At 32.7% G+C, this 16,471-nt stretch overlaps 2 protein-coding genes across 9 annotated transcripts; both read right to left on the bottom strand.

Annotated features, from left to right (window-relative positions):
- Positions 1-612: 612 nt before the first annotated feature.
- Positions 613-8,002, bottom strand: MAPK14 (mitogen-activated protein kinase 14). 7 transcript variants are annotated; one of them, XM_010320814.3, is made up of 13 exons: positions 7,879-8,002; positions 7,713-7,773; positions 6,732-6,789; positions 5,759-6,167; positions 5,538-5,665; positions 5,270-5,329; positions 3,996-4,145; positions 3,743-3,898; positions 3,516-3,653; positions 3,347-3,420; positions 2,050-2,148; positions 1,703-1,958; positions 613-899 (listed from the first exon to the last, which is right to left on the bottom strand). In XM_010320814.3, the coding sequence occupies exons 3-13, from the start codon at positions 6,732-6,734 to the stop codon at positions 834-836; spliced, it is 1,539 nt and encodes a 512-aa protein (XP_010319116.1). In that variant the 5' UTR covers positions 6,735-6,789; positions 7,713-7,773; positions 7,879-8,002; the 3' UTR covers positions 613-833. The 7 variants fall into 7 exon arrangements, with proteins under 7 accessions (XP_010319116.1, XP_010319115.1, XP_069152436.1 ...); XM_010320813.4 differs by lacking the exons at positions 7,713-7,773; positions 7,879-8,002 and adding exons at positions 7,212-7,426; positions 7,508-7,606; XM_069296335.1 differs by having other exon boundaries at positions 7,713-7,979.
- A 3,810-nt stretch (positions 8,003-11,812) lies between these two features.
- Positions 11,813-15,754, bottom strand: LOC101253475 (uncharacterized). 2 transcript variants are annotated; one of them, XM_004236931.5, is made up of 3 exons: positions 15,303-15,754; positions 12,486-14,019; positions 11,813-12,092 (listed from the first exon to the last, which is right to left on the bottom strand). In XM_004236931.5, the coding sequence occupies exons 1-2, from the start codon at positions 15,561-15,563 to the stop codon at positions 12,532-12,534; spliced, it is 1,749 nt and encodes a 582-aa protein (XP_004236979.1). In that variant the 5' UTR covers positions 15,564-15,754; the 3' UTR covers positions 11,813-12,092; positions 12,486-12,531. The 2 variants fall into 2 exon arrangements, with proteins under 2 accessions (XP_004236979.1, XP_069152509.1); XM_069296408.1 differs by lacking the exon at positions 11,813-12,092 and having other exon boundaries at positions 12,330-14,019; positions 15,303-15,684.
- Between the last annotated feature and the right edge of the window lie 717 nt (positions 15,755-16,471).

Below are 16,471 nucleotides of genomic sequence, written 5' to 3' on the forward strand. Positions count from 1 at the left end.
TTGATTTAATCATGTTTTAAGCAAAAAGCATGTTGGTGAATTTCTACATAATTATGATTATGGTGATCAAGATCATCTAATTTTGATATGCCAAGTCAACTTGACAATAATTGAATTAACTAATGATGAAGATTCAAAAACAAGCCATTTTAAACATCAATCAAAACGATTCTTAAAATAGTAAAAAAAAAAAAGAAATAGAAGCATAGACAGAAATTGAATTCATATAAAGACAAATACCTTAATTATTTGGGTCGATTTTTTTTTTTTTAAAAAAAACATTCTTCAAACTGAAATCAAACAAATCAAAAGTGCTTATTATAAAGGTGAAAAATCTTTTAAATTGGGAATGATCAATTTTAGATTTTTCACTAATAAACATTTTTGTATTTGCCAAACGCGTAGATACTAAAGTATAAATCACCCTCTTAGTCTCAACTTGACATTATTATTTTTTCAAAAAAATTAGATTGTTAGACATGAATTTATGGACTATGAAGACCCCAGTATTCACGTAACCGACCCCAACTTGCTTGGGATTACATCTGAACCATAGCGATAATATAGTTGGAAGATACTGGACATAACAGAAAGCAAATGAACAATCCCTACTTGGGCATGAGGACGATGTTCGATATTCAATCAGAATAATCTACTGTCGTCTTAATGAAATCAGTATAATAGTAACGACAACTGAAGTCAGAACAAATATGTAAGCGACGATGTCAAAGAGAAACAAACTGTTAACAGCTTACAATACAGACTCCCATTAGCAATCAGTATGTCACTTACCAGAAATCTAGCAATTCCTTATCCATCCAGAATTAAAATGTTCAAGCATATAAAGCTGTCTTCGATGATTTATTAATCCCGTTTTGATATGGCTTGCAGGTTGTATCCTGAGGGAAATGCAGGTATTACGGTAAAAGCAAATTCTACAGTATCGCGCACCTTTTATTTTGCAATATGTGACAATAATAATACTAACTCAGCACACCTTAATACAAACATTTAATAGCCTCCTTGATCATAAAGAAAAATGTTTACAACAAGTTACACAATGTAGCGGGGTCTGGGGAAGGTACAGTGTACACAAGCCTTATATCTATATCTAAGGTACAAAAGATGTTTCCGATAGACTCTAGGCTAAATGAAAAACCAGTCTAGAAGCTAATTAGAAGTGGAAACGATGAATTCGGAGAAAAAAGGAAGTAACACTACTAAAGGAAATAAAATGTACCCATGATTTTATGCCGTCTGTCTAGCCTTCATGCCGACCCATGAGAGGGGGGGGGGGGGGGCAAAGATGGGATCTGTATTGCTCGGACTCTTCAAAAATATCGAAGGGTGTGCGTCGGATACTCCAAAAAGAGTGTGTTTTTGAATCCGACACAGGGTGAGACAATATTTTTTGGAGAGTCCGAGCAACACAAGATGAGACTATTAGGAAAAAAAAAAGAACATTTCATATATCAATTTTCCTGCAACTCATATTTCTTTTACCTATTGTTCGTTCAAATAACGAAAAAAATGTGAAGTGATTAGCAAGCATGTTAGGTCTACTCCCTATACTTTGGCTGAGTTATATGTTACTATATTTTTAAAATACAGGCTTTCCTAAGCACGGCTAATTTTAGATTGGGGCATAGCTGATAGTAGATTGATTTAGTGTTTTTCTTCTTATAGTTCAGAAAACACTTACCTCGCAGTCCCATATGGCCCCAACACATTTGGAAAAACTAATACTAGAACTTCTTAGCATGCAGCGTTCAGTATTCGTTGGTGTACTATGGACAGCCTCATTAGGACCTTCAACTGTATTAGCAATATCCGGTTTCTTGACCTTGGGGGAACTCGGGGGGCTTGGAAGGCATCTCTGAGCCATAGAAGCTACAACATGCCTTTCAAATTCACCATCCTTATCAGCTTCCTCCTCTGTGGAAGCACAGACTCGTTCTCTGAAGATAGAAATGAGGCTATTCAGGTAAGAGAAATTGATTACAGCTATTTACTATTTAAATCAAAGAGAGAAGGTCAAGGGCATTTCACCTGGGCAAAGAAGCATATCGTCTTGGAAAGAGAGTACTTCCACCTCTACCACTTTGCCCCTCGAGATGGTCAAATTGTTGTTTGAAGCAATCAACCCCACTAAAAATGTATTTTTTCAATTAGCACAGTAAGTTAACATGCACCGTATCGCATGCACCAGAACAGAAAGGGCTCCAGAGCAAAATGCAGGTGAAATGTAGAAAATAGAAACTTTTTAGGTAAAAGGAGAGAAGTGTTGAACTAAATATACACAGGTTTGAGCATGAATCCTGGTCTATGGGGCCTGTATCATTTGCAGACATAACGACTCACTGGATATGTAAGGGGAAAACATCACATCTTAATCACAGTTTGTGTAAGTGATAGCTCATCAGTATCCAGTTTTTTAATTATGTGCAGTGGCAGAATCGATTTCCTTTAATTATCAAAAATGGTAAAATTAGTCCTAAAATATCTTTCCATTTTCAAGTATTAGATGCACTATGAGTTTATGACTCACATTTAGTACAGTTCTTCACAGGTTCCAACACTAGTACTGATTTAAAGCTCAAAACAGGCAAGAATTCTCAACCTATCTGACTAATGGCAAGTCTTACTTCTAGAGAAAGCTCAAAACAGGCAAGAATTCTCAACCTATCTGACTAATGGCAAGTCTTACTTCTAGAGAAACATCATGGCAGATCTACTTGTCTTATATTGGGAATACACATGGTCCATTTTACGCAATGAATTATTACCCATTCATTCAAAAATCTAAATATTTTTCTCTCACAAATCACAATTATTCCACAAGTGCATTCATCTACATATCACAACACAAGGTCAACCTTGTGTTGAATGATATCACAATCTAGAAAAACTTGTGACTCTCATTAGCAGCAGATTTCTCCTTTTTATCACCATCAAATATCTGTTAGAGATATATCAAACTATATGCATCAAGCATCAGGAGGAAATGAAGGGACAATATAAGAATAACATGAAGAATAATATTACGAGAACATCAGTGCGAATGATGCAGACAGAAGGATAAGCATCATTGAAGAGGTTTATGACTTCTACTACCATAGGTCCGCCAGTCCTTATCCTAAAAGGTTCAACTAATACAATATGCGGATCATGAAATTTCTTGTTGATACATGGCAACACAAGTAATACAATAAGTTTTTTTAGGATGATGTTAGGCGGGGTGGAGACAAATTTCACAAAGACCATGGAAAAATGAGTTAAATCATCAGGTGAAAAGGTGTTCACTGCAGCAACAAATATGAACTATTTAGCGAGAAGTTTGCATTACCTTGGATACATAAAGTGAGTGTGATCAGTGCCATGAAGATGCTCCTGCAGCATTTGAGGGTGATATTCCAGAATCTGCCCACAGTTGAGGACAATGTACACTATAAGTAGTAGAAAAAGGTGCAAAAAGAAGATCGAGCAAAGATGAAAATGGTTGTTAACGGATTTACCTCTCGGTAGATGAGCTCCCTAATATCCTCTTTCCCAAGTTTTCTTCGTTCAAAGTCGAATTCGAATTTTGAGATGGTCTGAGATGATGGTTCCTGTTCCTTGTTGGCCAAACCACGGAAATATGGATGTGCTAGCGCCTGAGTAGATTAATGAATGCTAGTATTAGGAAAAAATATGTTTTATACAAACTAAAGACAAAGGCCTAATGACCGCTGCTACATCCTACCTCTTCAGCAGAAGGGCGATCTTTGGGATCAAATGCAATCAACCGCTCAAGTAATCTTAGAGCTAGTGGATCAACGTGTGGGAATTGCTGTGAGAGAGGGATAGGTGCTTTCTTCTTCATGCTGCTTAAATATCTCCTTGCTTTTTCATTTTTAATCTGCAAATATCAGGAAAATTGCGAACAAAGATATATTCAAGATTCATTACTAGATGATACGTTTATCAACTGTAATACATTGATAGAAAGCACAAACCCTTGAAATGGCTTCAGTGGACGGTGTACCAAGCAAATCAGTTATGAGATCCAATTGGTGAACCGCATTTTTCCCCGGAAATAATGGTTTTCCTGTGAGCATTTCTGCAAATATACACCCTAGACTCCAGATATCAACTGCTGGGGTATACTGCAATTAAGTCTCTGGTTTAGATTATGTACAAATTTCTGAAAGATCATTTGCATGATTAAGCTACCACAAGTGAGAAAAAATAATGGCTTACATGCACAAAACCTAATGCTCATAGACACAGTATAACTTTATTATGCAGAAGTTTGTGTAACATCTTAGCACTAATACTTTTTTTCCACTTATGACAAGGAATACCATAGAAACCAAGAACTATCCAGAACACGTCCAAGATTAGGAGGAAAAGTCCTTGAAGGTCCTACTACATGACATATGCAGAGCGGCAGAGATGACTAAAACACATAATGTTATGGACAAACTAGGATTATATGTCATTGTGTACTTGAAGAGGATGATGCTAGAATCGAGATCAAATTGATGAGACAGCACCCAAAGTACCCTTTTCGAGTGCTTTGTCAAGGGAAGACAGTATCTTTTGAAACATCAAGAGATTACCAACTTTACAGCTGTTAAAAATTAAAAGAATAGCATCCCGGACTGGTTAAGGGACTAGAAGAGATGAATACTCATTACATAAAAATAGACATTTCTCGAGCCTAATATGGTCTCAGCGTTAAGCAATTGCTATCTGACAGATTTTTAGCCATTGCATGGAGAAAACCTTTATGCAATAAAGATGATTCAGAAAAAAGAACCACCAAATAAGACAAAAGTAAGAAAAAAGATGTCTTCACATCATTTTTGCATAAAGAACATAAAATTGAGTATAAAACATCCAAAAATAGAGTAAAAGTAAACTATGGGTGAAAGTACTTTGACCTAAACAGTTGAAGAAAAGGTTTTCTGCAATGGTATGACATCTTGATGCATCAATTCTAACAACTAACTAATCATTAATTACTCAAAATGACTTACATAAATTTTTGACACCAGCAAAATGAAGATTGCAAACAAGAAATGAGGAAGCAAAGGAACAACTTCACTATCCATAAGATGAAAGAATATTGTAAAAGCAAAACCCCATGCTAAGTAAAATGTCACACGATATGAAATATAAGTTTCTTTTCCAACGTTAACATGAGAACATGCACTTGAGCAGTACTAGCAATCATATAAGTAATGTATATAAGCATGCCTATTTACCTGTATACCATCATACTTACTTTGGAAAAAAAGGAACCACAGAGTTCTGGAGCACGGTACCAGCGAGTTGCCACGTAGTCCTTTAGAGAAAAAGGATGAAGAATTTAACTTGAAATTACAGGTGTAACAAATTAACAGCTTAAGAGTGGTGTCGGATATATCGGTGCACAAAGAATCTGGCACTTATATGACAGGTGTACTAACTCAACACTTCAATGTTGGCATTGAGAGAGGCTATTGTAGTAAGGATAGACTAAGAAAACTTTAAAGTAAAGAGATGAAGCATACAGTCCAGAAAACAGCAGATGGGTTATCGCCAAGTGATACCCGAGCAAGCCCAAAATCACAAATTTTCAGCTTGCAATCTGCATTTGCTAGAATGTTCTTTGGCTTCAAATCCCGATGGAACACGTTTGCTGTTAAATCAACAAATGTGGGAATGAGTCATAAGAACATATGTAAAACAGAAGGTTCTTCAATTACCAGAAAACAGAAAGAGAAATCGCAACCTGTATGCATATATTTTAAACCACGAAGAAGCTGATACATAAAGAATTGATAATGTTCAGCAGTGAGACTGTCATTTGCTTTAATTACATGCTGAAGGTCACATTCCATCAACTCGAAAACAACATAAATATCCTTGAATTCCCTTGGACATGGAGGCAACAGTATATGCTTTATTTCTACAATATCTGGGTGCCGAAGCAACCGAAGGAGCTTTATTTCTCTCAGGATGCGGGTGGCTTCACAGCTGTGCTCAAAAACATCTTTGATCTTCTTTATTGCTACCTTCTCTCCAGTATGAGTATCAATTGCTGCTGCAACAACACCATAGCTTCCCTTGCCAACGACCTCTTGGATTTCATATTGATGAGCCTCACCATATTCAGTGAAGAATTCTTTGAAATCCATTACCTTCAATTATATGAGATACTATTAGGATTTCTCTTCACAGAAAGAGACGAGGTCAAAATAAGACGCAGAAGGATATATCAAAATCCCAAATTTTCTGTATAACTGTAAAATTTAAATCTGAAATGAAATGTTTTCCCTCATTTCTTCCCATTTCTATGATCTAAATAACAAGCTCTACCTCAAACATTGAACAACATATATTTGCTATAATCCATGAAAGAAATAATGGTTTCCAATTGTTTTAACAAAAATGCAGGTTCTTTTGCAAGTGTAAACAACATAATATCATGAGCCAATGATCTATCGAAATCGCCTCTATGTCTCCCAAGGTAGAAGATAAAGGTTCAAGTACAGAATACCTTTCCCATACCCTACTTGTGGGAATACATTGGGCGTATTGTATTTGTAGCAAACAAGATAATAGCTGAACAAATAAACACACTAGAATTAAAACATTTCAAAGTGCTAAATTGATACACTGCAAATCAATTCAAAACATCTCTTCCCCCACCCCATCCCAACGGATGTTTTAACTAGATAATGACAAAGAAGAAACGAAGTTACCATTTTTTATACTTAGACTTCGAGATAAGATGGACAACGTTTGATTCACTTTCAGTACCTGCAATGCATCAATAATTAGTTAATTACTCACTGATTAAAAGGACTGAATGCTAATAACTCAAAATTCCACATTTTATGAAAGATGGGAGACCTATAACTAACACTTAAGAGATCTCCAACACCAGATTTAAGCTATGTGATCTGCCAGACTTATACATATACATACAAACATCAACCCCATACTCCATCCACTCAATTACATACCATCCCGTGGAATTAGTCAAGGACAACATGATTATCAACAAAGAACAAAAAAAACCACATTCCAAATAAATCTCAATACAGTCAACTAGAAAAGAAAAATCAGATCTTGAATCAAAGAATACCTCATCATTCAACTACATTAAAGATCTAATATCTAAAAAACTCAACAAAACTGATAATCCAAAAAAAAGATTAAATCTTGAACCAAAAAAATACCTCAACAAATAATAAGTCTCTAAAGAGAGGTGAAAACAGCTCTTAAGAGACAATAATTGCTTCCCCTTTCCAAGTTCCCACCTTTAAGGAATTAATAATTGACAACTTCCTCTACTACTTGCTTATAACTCCATAAATTGACAAGGTAAAGCCAACCCCAGTTGAAACCCTCTATATTTTTTTAATTTATATATATATATATATATATACACTCCCTGTTAATTAATCAATAAAAAATATTAATCATAAAGTTGAAGAAACAGCCAAAATTGAATACATCAGCTGGGCATACATACATAAGAGGCGGAGACAGGTAGGTACAAAAAAGTTAATACTTTCACCTATCAAAAAATTATATAAAAATCTTAGCTCCGCCATTAAATTACGCAGTAAACCCAATCCATACACAGCATAAAAATGGAATTGGAATCCGATGCGATTATTATTATTATATAATATATATATAAAAATTGAATGCGTAAACAGTGAAAAGCGACAAACCTTGAATGGCGAACCTTATCTTATCTCTATTTCTGTCAAATTTTGTCTACATTCACAAAAACTCCGAGAGAGAAAAAAAAAATGAATCGAATTCAGATCTGAGAGTTAGGTAAAGGTGAAGTGAGACGAAAAGTCTGATAAAGTTGAAAGTTCAAAGAATATTTACGCGTATTTTCAGAGCTGTGATATCGTTGCAGTAGATTCGACGGCTTCTCTTCGATTTTAAATTTTAAATTATATAGATAAAAAAATTTATAATAGTTATGTGATTTGAATTCGAATTAATTATTATTAATATAGAAGAAAAACTGTAGATTTGAGCTAAGTTAATATATGGCCATGAAAATTGGACCAAGATGACGCTATTCTTTTAATTTCTGACTCGTAATGACTTTGGTAAAATTATTATAAAGTCAAATGTATTAAATTAGATGTAAATATTATTGTATTTATTTATTTTGATATATATTTAAAAATAATTATTTTATTTTTTTTTGATAGTTTTTAAATTTTGAGATTTAAATAAATTAATCTTTAATTTTAATTTTCTTTTTTATAGATTTTTTAAGGTTGGCGGCTTATAAAAAGTCGGTAGAGCATATGAAGTTTGAGGAGGTTAAAGAGGTTATTTAAGATTGGAAAAGGGAGGGCGATCGAGTCTGAAATATAGGTGAAGTATAATGATTTTATTATATATGAATAACGGTGATATTCGGAATTGCGACAGACAAATTATGAAAGTTGAAAGGAATAGTGGAGATGAGGACGAGGGAAAGTTTCTATTATCAAAAACTAATTTGAATTCATGTTGGAATATTCAACTATAGTAGTAATTGATGATCACGTAAGAAGATAGATGAAGCGGTATAGAGATAATAATAGAGACTTATATATGGTGTTTGCTGACCTAAAAATACATGTGATAAAGTTTTTAGAGATTTCTGTGTTGGTGTATTGAGGTTACAGGTGTACTCGTATCTTACATTAGAGAGATTACAAAACGTATAATAAAATTAAAGTCCGACTTAAAATAATAAAATACGACTCAAAGCAATTTCTGGTTGCGATACAATTGCACCAGGGATCAACTCTTAGCCTCATATTTTTTTCTTGGTGGTAGATGAAATGATGTGCCATATTTCTAAAAAAAAATCATCTAGTGTATGATAACGATGGTTTGGAGGATTAAAAGCATACCGTAGAATTTAAAGGGTTTATGTTGAGTAGGACTAAAGTGTCATATTTAAAATGTTAGTTCAATTACGGAATTCACAAGATATATGTGAAATTAAAAATTATTACATAAATTATATCCAACGAATAAAGTTTTCAAGTATCTTGGATCGATAATCTAAGCGAACGTATATATTGATGATAATGTTTCACATCATATTACAATATGATGGATGAAATAGAAATTTGCCTTCGGCATCCTGCATAATGAAATATATGTAAGTTTATAATTGTTATATTAGTTATGATGAATGGGGCAGAGTGTTACCTAATCAAAAAAATTTCTTCGAAAGATAAAAGTAGAATTAAAAAATTTTAAGATAGACGTGTACATACTAGGAGAAATACGATTAAGAATAAAATGTTTAGGATAAAATCAGAGTAACCTTTGTGGTGAAAAAATGAGAGAGATAAGATTGAGATGATCTACGCATATGAGAAGACGATGAACATATGAGGAGATATAAAAGTAAACTGGAGAAGTATTAGTGTAAATGATTAGACATGTCATTATGCACCTACATCTTACATGACTATAGACAAGAGGATATCTAAGTCGGTGATCAATTAAGAAAAAAAATTAATAGGTAATTGAGTGTTGTCTTATTTTTCAATCAGATTAGAACTGGTGGTAGTATTAACTTTATTCATATAGTTGCTTGCTTTTGTTATTTTTTATCATCTACTGTTTATTATGTTTAAGTGCTCACACTATTTCGATAACGCTATTATTTCTTGTATGTTTATTCTGCACGGTATATTTCTTCATAGTCATTTTTCTTTTCATCAATATTTGATATATTTTCATTGAATTAATGATCTTTCAAAAATAATTTTTTACCTTTACAAAATTACAAATAGAAATAACACGTGCACATATTTTACTTTATTTATATCCATTTTATAAAATTTACCAAATATGTTATTATTATCGTTAGCTCATCCAACTTTTCTACATTTGACAATTAACAATTAGGCATTAAAAATTGTGGGGTTCCTAATCTATGAAGATTTGTTCAAAAGTAAAGTAATTATCCACTAATTGCTGATGTAACACAAAATGTATGTTAATGATGGGCCATATATACATCTAATAATTTAATACTCCACTTTCTTTGTTCCACTTGCTATAATATATTATTCTTTTTAAATTATTTTAGCAGAATAATATCTTCTTATATATTTTTTAAAAATAAGTAAACTTTAGTTCACATTTTTTTATTAATGAAAAATAATTTATAACTATATAAATAGTTATTATATTATCTATTTAGCTGTAAATTTTGTTTTTTTTTAAAAAAAAAAAGTTTCCAATTAAAATATATTAAATAAATTAAGATGAAAAGAAATATAAAATAAATTTAGCGTAATAATTAATTTTTATATAGTGTGAATCTAAACTAAAAACTGAATATTAAAATATTAATACTCATAATTAGCTCATCCAACTTGTCCACTTTTTTTTCTAATTGAGCATTAAAGTTTGTGGGGTCCTATAATTCATGTTGACTTGTTTAATGCAAAATTATTATCTCTAATTTTCTGATTATGGCACCAAAAAAAATGTGTTGTATTAATTAATCTCAATTAAAACAGAGACAGAAATATAGCTATGGCTAAAATCTGTCGTTACGTAGTTATGTCAGGATCAATTAAGTGTATTCCTATTGCTAATTTTTTTTAATTTTAATTATTAATTTAATAAATTTATTTTGTCTTTACGAAAATTTAGAATTACATTTTATATATACATATCTAACAAAAAAAACACTTATCTTACTTATAAAAGATATTTTTCATTAAAAAAAATATTTGCCATACACACCCAATAAATTGGTTCATACTTAAACCCAAAAGAATAATTTTATTTTAAGTTGATAATCATAATTTACACGACTTAATTGAATCCAGCCTGACATGTTTAGTCAAAAGAGTTGAGCTTAATCAACTTAATTTTTTTTTAAATAATTAAATGAATTAGAAAAAACCGGAATAAGATTTGACCAAATAACAAGTTGAGCTTTTTACCCAAAAATAAAATAAGAACTAAGAAGTAATCTAATAAGTAAATAAATAAATCCATTGTGTATTAAATATATTTTTATAAGAGAATGGTGTACCAAAAAAAAAAAAGTATCTTTCTATTTTGAGTTTGAACTATCACGTGTTTGTATTTTTATTTGGATTAAATTTGACTACTTCAAATGTTTGAATACAATTGTGAAAACGGAGCGTAGCAACTTAATTTGCTCATAAAATTTCATCTACATGATAGCTGACTCATTCATTTTGAGGTGTATTTGATAAATAGTTGGTGATAATCGAGATAGAAAAACAATACATTTAATAGTTCAAATAGAAAACTCGCAAAAAAGTGATAATATATGTTTTGACAACTATTTTTATTTTGGTTAAATTTTCATTATCAATGTGTAATACCATTTTTAAACCAAAAAAAAAAAAGAGTTTACACCATGCACACCATCAGATACTAGTTAAGTTTTTTTTTTATTGACAAATAAGTGATGATAATTGAGATAAAAAACGCGACTAGTTGATATTTCAAGTAAAAAAAAGTTGTAAAACAAAATAATACTTCAACTGTTTTTAGTAATGATCTCTATTTTATAAATATTTCTTCGTAATCTAGCTTTTTACGAAAACTCAAAGAAAATAAATGCTTTCATTTTTAATTATAAATCTTGCATTTGAATCTTTAATTATGAAAGTTTTGAGATTATTTATCCACCATATGAATAAGTTTATCTTTTATATAACTTGTTATAAACTAACAACCCTTAAATGTTGAAAAATATAAAAGCAAAAAAGAAAAGATGATCCAAAAATGAAATATGAACAGGACAATATCTAAAGAAGACCATATTATAAGAAATCCAAGTTCAAACAAAACAATAACTGAGAGAAATAAAACTGACCTTTTACATATGAAGAATAGGTCCAGATTCTGATATAACCAAAATATGCTAACTGATATTCCAACTGAATTCAGAAGTATGATTTGAGAAATGAAACATATCTAAGAGAGAGCTTCATATACACTTTGGCTGCTACTCACTAACCCGACTAAATCTGGATTCGCGTTTCCACCAATAATTTCTTCATATACACACTAACTTAACTATAGACCTGCAAAGCTCAGATAGATTTTGGTTAGAGTGTTGAATCCTTGAATAGACATGGAACTCGAGTATCAGATTAGACGAGTCAATATCAATCAATCAACTACACGTCAATCCAAAATAAAGTGGAGAAATAAAGTCAATACTAACTTCCTTTTCACATATAAGTACTTCATTGCTGGATTACTCTGTCGTAACCTGTACTATATAGAGAAAACTTGGAAGAAAATAGAGCTGCGAGCAATTAGTAAGCAATGTTATAGCTTCTTTCAAATAAGTATGTCAGTCAAGCTATTAGTTCAATATTGTACCTCTATTTTTACGTTGCCAAGTTTGAAAACATAAGAGAAAATACAAGCAATTATTGACTAACGCTTGAGCTTCTGGGGTTTAATTATACCTTTTGTCGTCATAAGAGAGAGAATGAAGGAACTGCAATGCTCACTTTACTTTGTGTTCCTACGCCTTCCTACACCTCTATGAGTTTGTTTCTTTGTTAGCTTCTTGGATGATCCTAAATCCTTCAAAAGTGTAGTATCTGGATCAGCCCCATCCTCCTTGCCCTTGAGAGACCTCCCACAACGCTTAGCTTTTGGCTGCTTCAATTGCACCTCATGTTGAGGATCGGTCAAATTCAATGCCTCCTCACTTATTGCCAATGCCAATGGCTCTTCCATCTGTACTACATGTTGATCAGCTGTGACACATAATGGTTTAGAGATGCTTAAAGGCTCTTCCATAATTACTAACTGTTGATCCGCTGAGTCACACAATGCCAATTGTTTCAGTTTAGAGGTAGTTACTGATTTAGGTTCAGACGGACTTTTACTCCAGCGCTTCAGTTGTCTTTGTGCACGATCTGATGAGCTCTCCATAGCTAACTGTAATTGTTTTCTATTTCTACCTGACCGAGGTTGTTCATTTGGCGTTACCGTTCCTTTCGCTAGCGCCCTAGTCATTGGCCTATTCGTTTGCTGCCAGCCATGGTGCTTCTTTTTCTGCTTCTTAGTCTTCAACAGGTCCTCAGCAACAGCCTCCTCTTCACTAGGTTTGTCAGAACTCAGAGGCATAACATGGTTTTCTTTTGGTAAATCCAAACCTATTGACGAAGAGATATGTTCTTTCGGTAAGTCCAAATCTACTGACACAGGGGTATGTGCTTTATTTTCTGTGACATCCTCCACCACCACAAGCTCAAAACCTGGAGGTGCTTCAGGACTTAAAAGTAGAGGCAGGTCATCTCCAGGTTGTTCATTTTCCAGAATTTCTTGTGGATAAAAGTTACTAATGTCAGCTGTTTCCTCAACTGTGCTGAGACTAAGCTGCGATAGCTGCAACTCCGAATTACAACCTATAGCAGTCTCAGCAGCAATGGAGGATTGCAGTGATCCTCCAGTAGCATCAAGTTGTACTTTTCCTTTCTGTTTATGTACTGTACTCCTTAAAACTCTTCCACAAACAACTTCATTTCCAGTTACAGAATTTTGCTGGTCATTTAATTGCCCATCTTCTTTACCTGTGCTCGGTGCATTATGACGTTCATTTTGTTGCCCACGATTTTCATCAACAGAGACGTCATTTTGTTGTTCATCCAAATTCTTCTGTTCTCCAACAACTTCCACATCATCATGCTGCACCTGCTTTTCCTCCTCCTTTTCCTTCCGCCCCGACTGCCTTTTTTTAATAACCAAATTCCTCCTTTTCTTCCTCTTTCTTTTTTTCTTTGGAACCACGCTTTCACAGTCACCAGGAAGCAAAAACCGTCCTCCAATCATACGGATTTCTCCCTTTTCAGTCATACTCTGTAGATGATGTTTCAACATGGTCGTATGAGCATATGGCAAACTGGCATGTTCTTTGATGATAAACTCAGATATTGACTCTTCACTGGAACCCCCTTTTTCCTTCAATTCTTTCAAGGCCTTTTCAATCATCTATAACAAAAGAATACATTCAATTAGACCATAAACTCACTTCAGCTATATGAAACTTGAAAAAATCCAAACAACAAGATTTCAAAACTATTCACTGTTACTCCTAAAGGTATGACGGAAAAAAGAGAAATAGCTAATCAAGTCTCCAAGGTCTGAAAGTCATATTGCTACTTCGATTAATCAAGCTCTTATAAAGAAAAGAACTTCCAAAAGCAAATCTTTTTCGGCTGATATCTTGAGAATGTATTAACTTTATAATAACAAAAGCAATCTAATATTGCCCTCGATACATATAAAACCAATATCATAAAATTGACAAAATCGACAAGAATATGACAAACACATATGAACAAAAAATCGAACAAATATTTCATTTTTCAAAAGAATATTTATTACTCAATAATTCAAAAGAACCTGATCTTTAAACTCATATACACACATAAATAGGAAGGTTAACTTCCCAAGCAGCCAACACGAAAACTATAATCCAAGAATCCATTTTTCCCAGAAACCCTATAAATAGAACTTCCTTCATACTTTGATTAGCTACTAAAAAATCTTAGGCCACATTCTCAACAGCCCCCTCCAATTTGTTTTAAGAAAAAAAAAGAGATTATCTTTGTACAAATCACTTACAACAATTAAAGATACAGAGTTTACATGAAGAGATGAGTAAGCGGAGAGTGTACGCATTCCTTACCACTACCTCGTGGAGGTAGAGAAACGGGTTTCCGACAACATACCACATGACAAACTACAATCAAGTATCAACCCACATGCCTTGCCACTACCTCGTGGAGGTAGAGAGACAGTTTCCGAACAACAGACCCACATGATAAACTACAATCAACTATCGACCCACATGCCTTACCGCTACCTCGTAGAGGCAGAGAGACGGTTTCAGACAACATACCACATGATAAACTACAATCAAGTATCAACCCGCATGCCTTACCACTACCTCGTGAAGGTAGAGAGAGTTTTCGGCAACAGACCCACGTGATAAACTAGAATCAAGTATCAACCCTAATTCTTTTATTCTTTCGAAAAACAATTAATTGGTGAAATAAAATTTCATACAATTCAATTATAATACTGCTAACAAAATATATGGTGCAGTGAATGAGACTTGTTTCTGAATCCTGAGTGGGCCTACCAATGCAAATTCAAATCCAAAAGTACTCAAACTCCAATGCAGGTATCAGACATCGAATTGAAAATAAAATAACAAATAAATTCAATTACAATGAAAGATGAAAACTTTATACGAATAGATGAGTTACCCAAGCATACGGAGGATGATCAGGAGTAGTAAGACCCGAGAAAATCTGCGAAATGCGTTGTTGAAGAGCTACTCTTTGCGTCTCTGATAATCGAGCATTTGGTTCACCGTTAGCCAAATTGAAGACTGCTTCTCTCAACTTCTTCATTGACATCTGCTCCTCCTCCTTCTGCTTCATCTTCTCCTTCTCCTGCTTCATCTTCTCCTTCTGCTGCACCACATTAGGGTTTTGGCCACCATTTTTATGTGTTGATGGATTCATAACTGCTGGTATTCCCTGTTTGGAGAAGTTTTCAGAAATTCTGTTTACAGAGTTTATTAAGAAAATTAAGATTTTTACCCAAAATTGTGTTTTTTTTTTAATTATTGGGTTTAAATGTGTTTTGAAATATTTATAGTATGAGTCTAGTGCTTAAAAAAATTAGGCTTAGATGTGTTTGACATATGTGTAATTGGTTAAAAGAGTATAATTTTTTATTTTTATAAAAGATATGGATTGTTAGAAAATATCACATGATTCCAATAGGTATGTTCCTAAAATTATGTATCAATTAATTTGTGTTTTTCCTTTTTAGGAAAAAAACAAAATCATTTCTTATTTTCGCACTCAAATAAAACAATCAAATTATAGGCCGAGTCAAATTAAGAAAAAAGAAAAACTTCGAATAGGAATTTGGTTTAGTTCAGTATTGAAAAAATATGACTATACTTGGATTGATTTGATTTGATTTCAACTAAAAAAAAATCAACTCAAGACCACACCAACACGATATTACATAGATAATTTTTAAAATTCATTTTATACATGAAAGTATTTACTTTGAATGTGATTTCTAAATGTTTCTTATATTGTTTCATTGTTTTTGTCACAAAAAAATATATTATTTCAAGTTTGAAACTTAAAATTTTGAATGACCTGATAAATATAATAGTTCATAAATATTAGTAACGGTAATAAAGCTCAAATTGATACTAATGCTAACAAAAAAAATAAATCAATTCAACACTTATGTTGAATACTTATTCTTTATTTTTACATTAATTTAGACAATTAAACACATAACCTAATTTAAGTTGTTTTTTAACAATATTTAGTTATGTAGTTAATACTTAGTATATTAATTTTAGCAATGATTTAGTACTTTAAAATTATGAATTTGCAATATTTAT

Source organism: Solanum lycopersicum, chromosome 4, assembly GCF_036512215.1.
Source record: "Solanum lycopersicum chromosome 4, SLM_r2.1".
NCBI lineage: Eukaryota > Viridiplantae > Streptophyta > Magnoliopsida > Solanales > Solanaceae > Solanum > Solanum lycopersicum.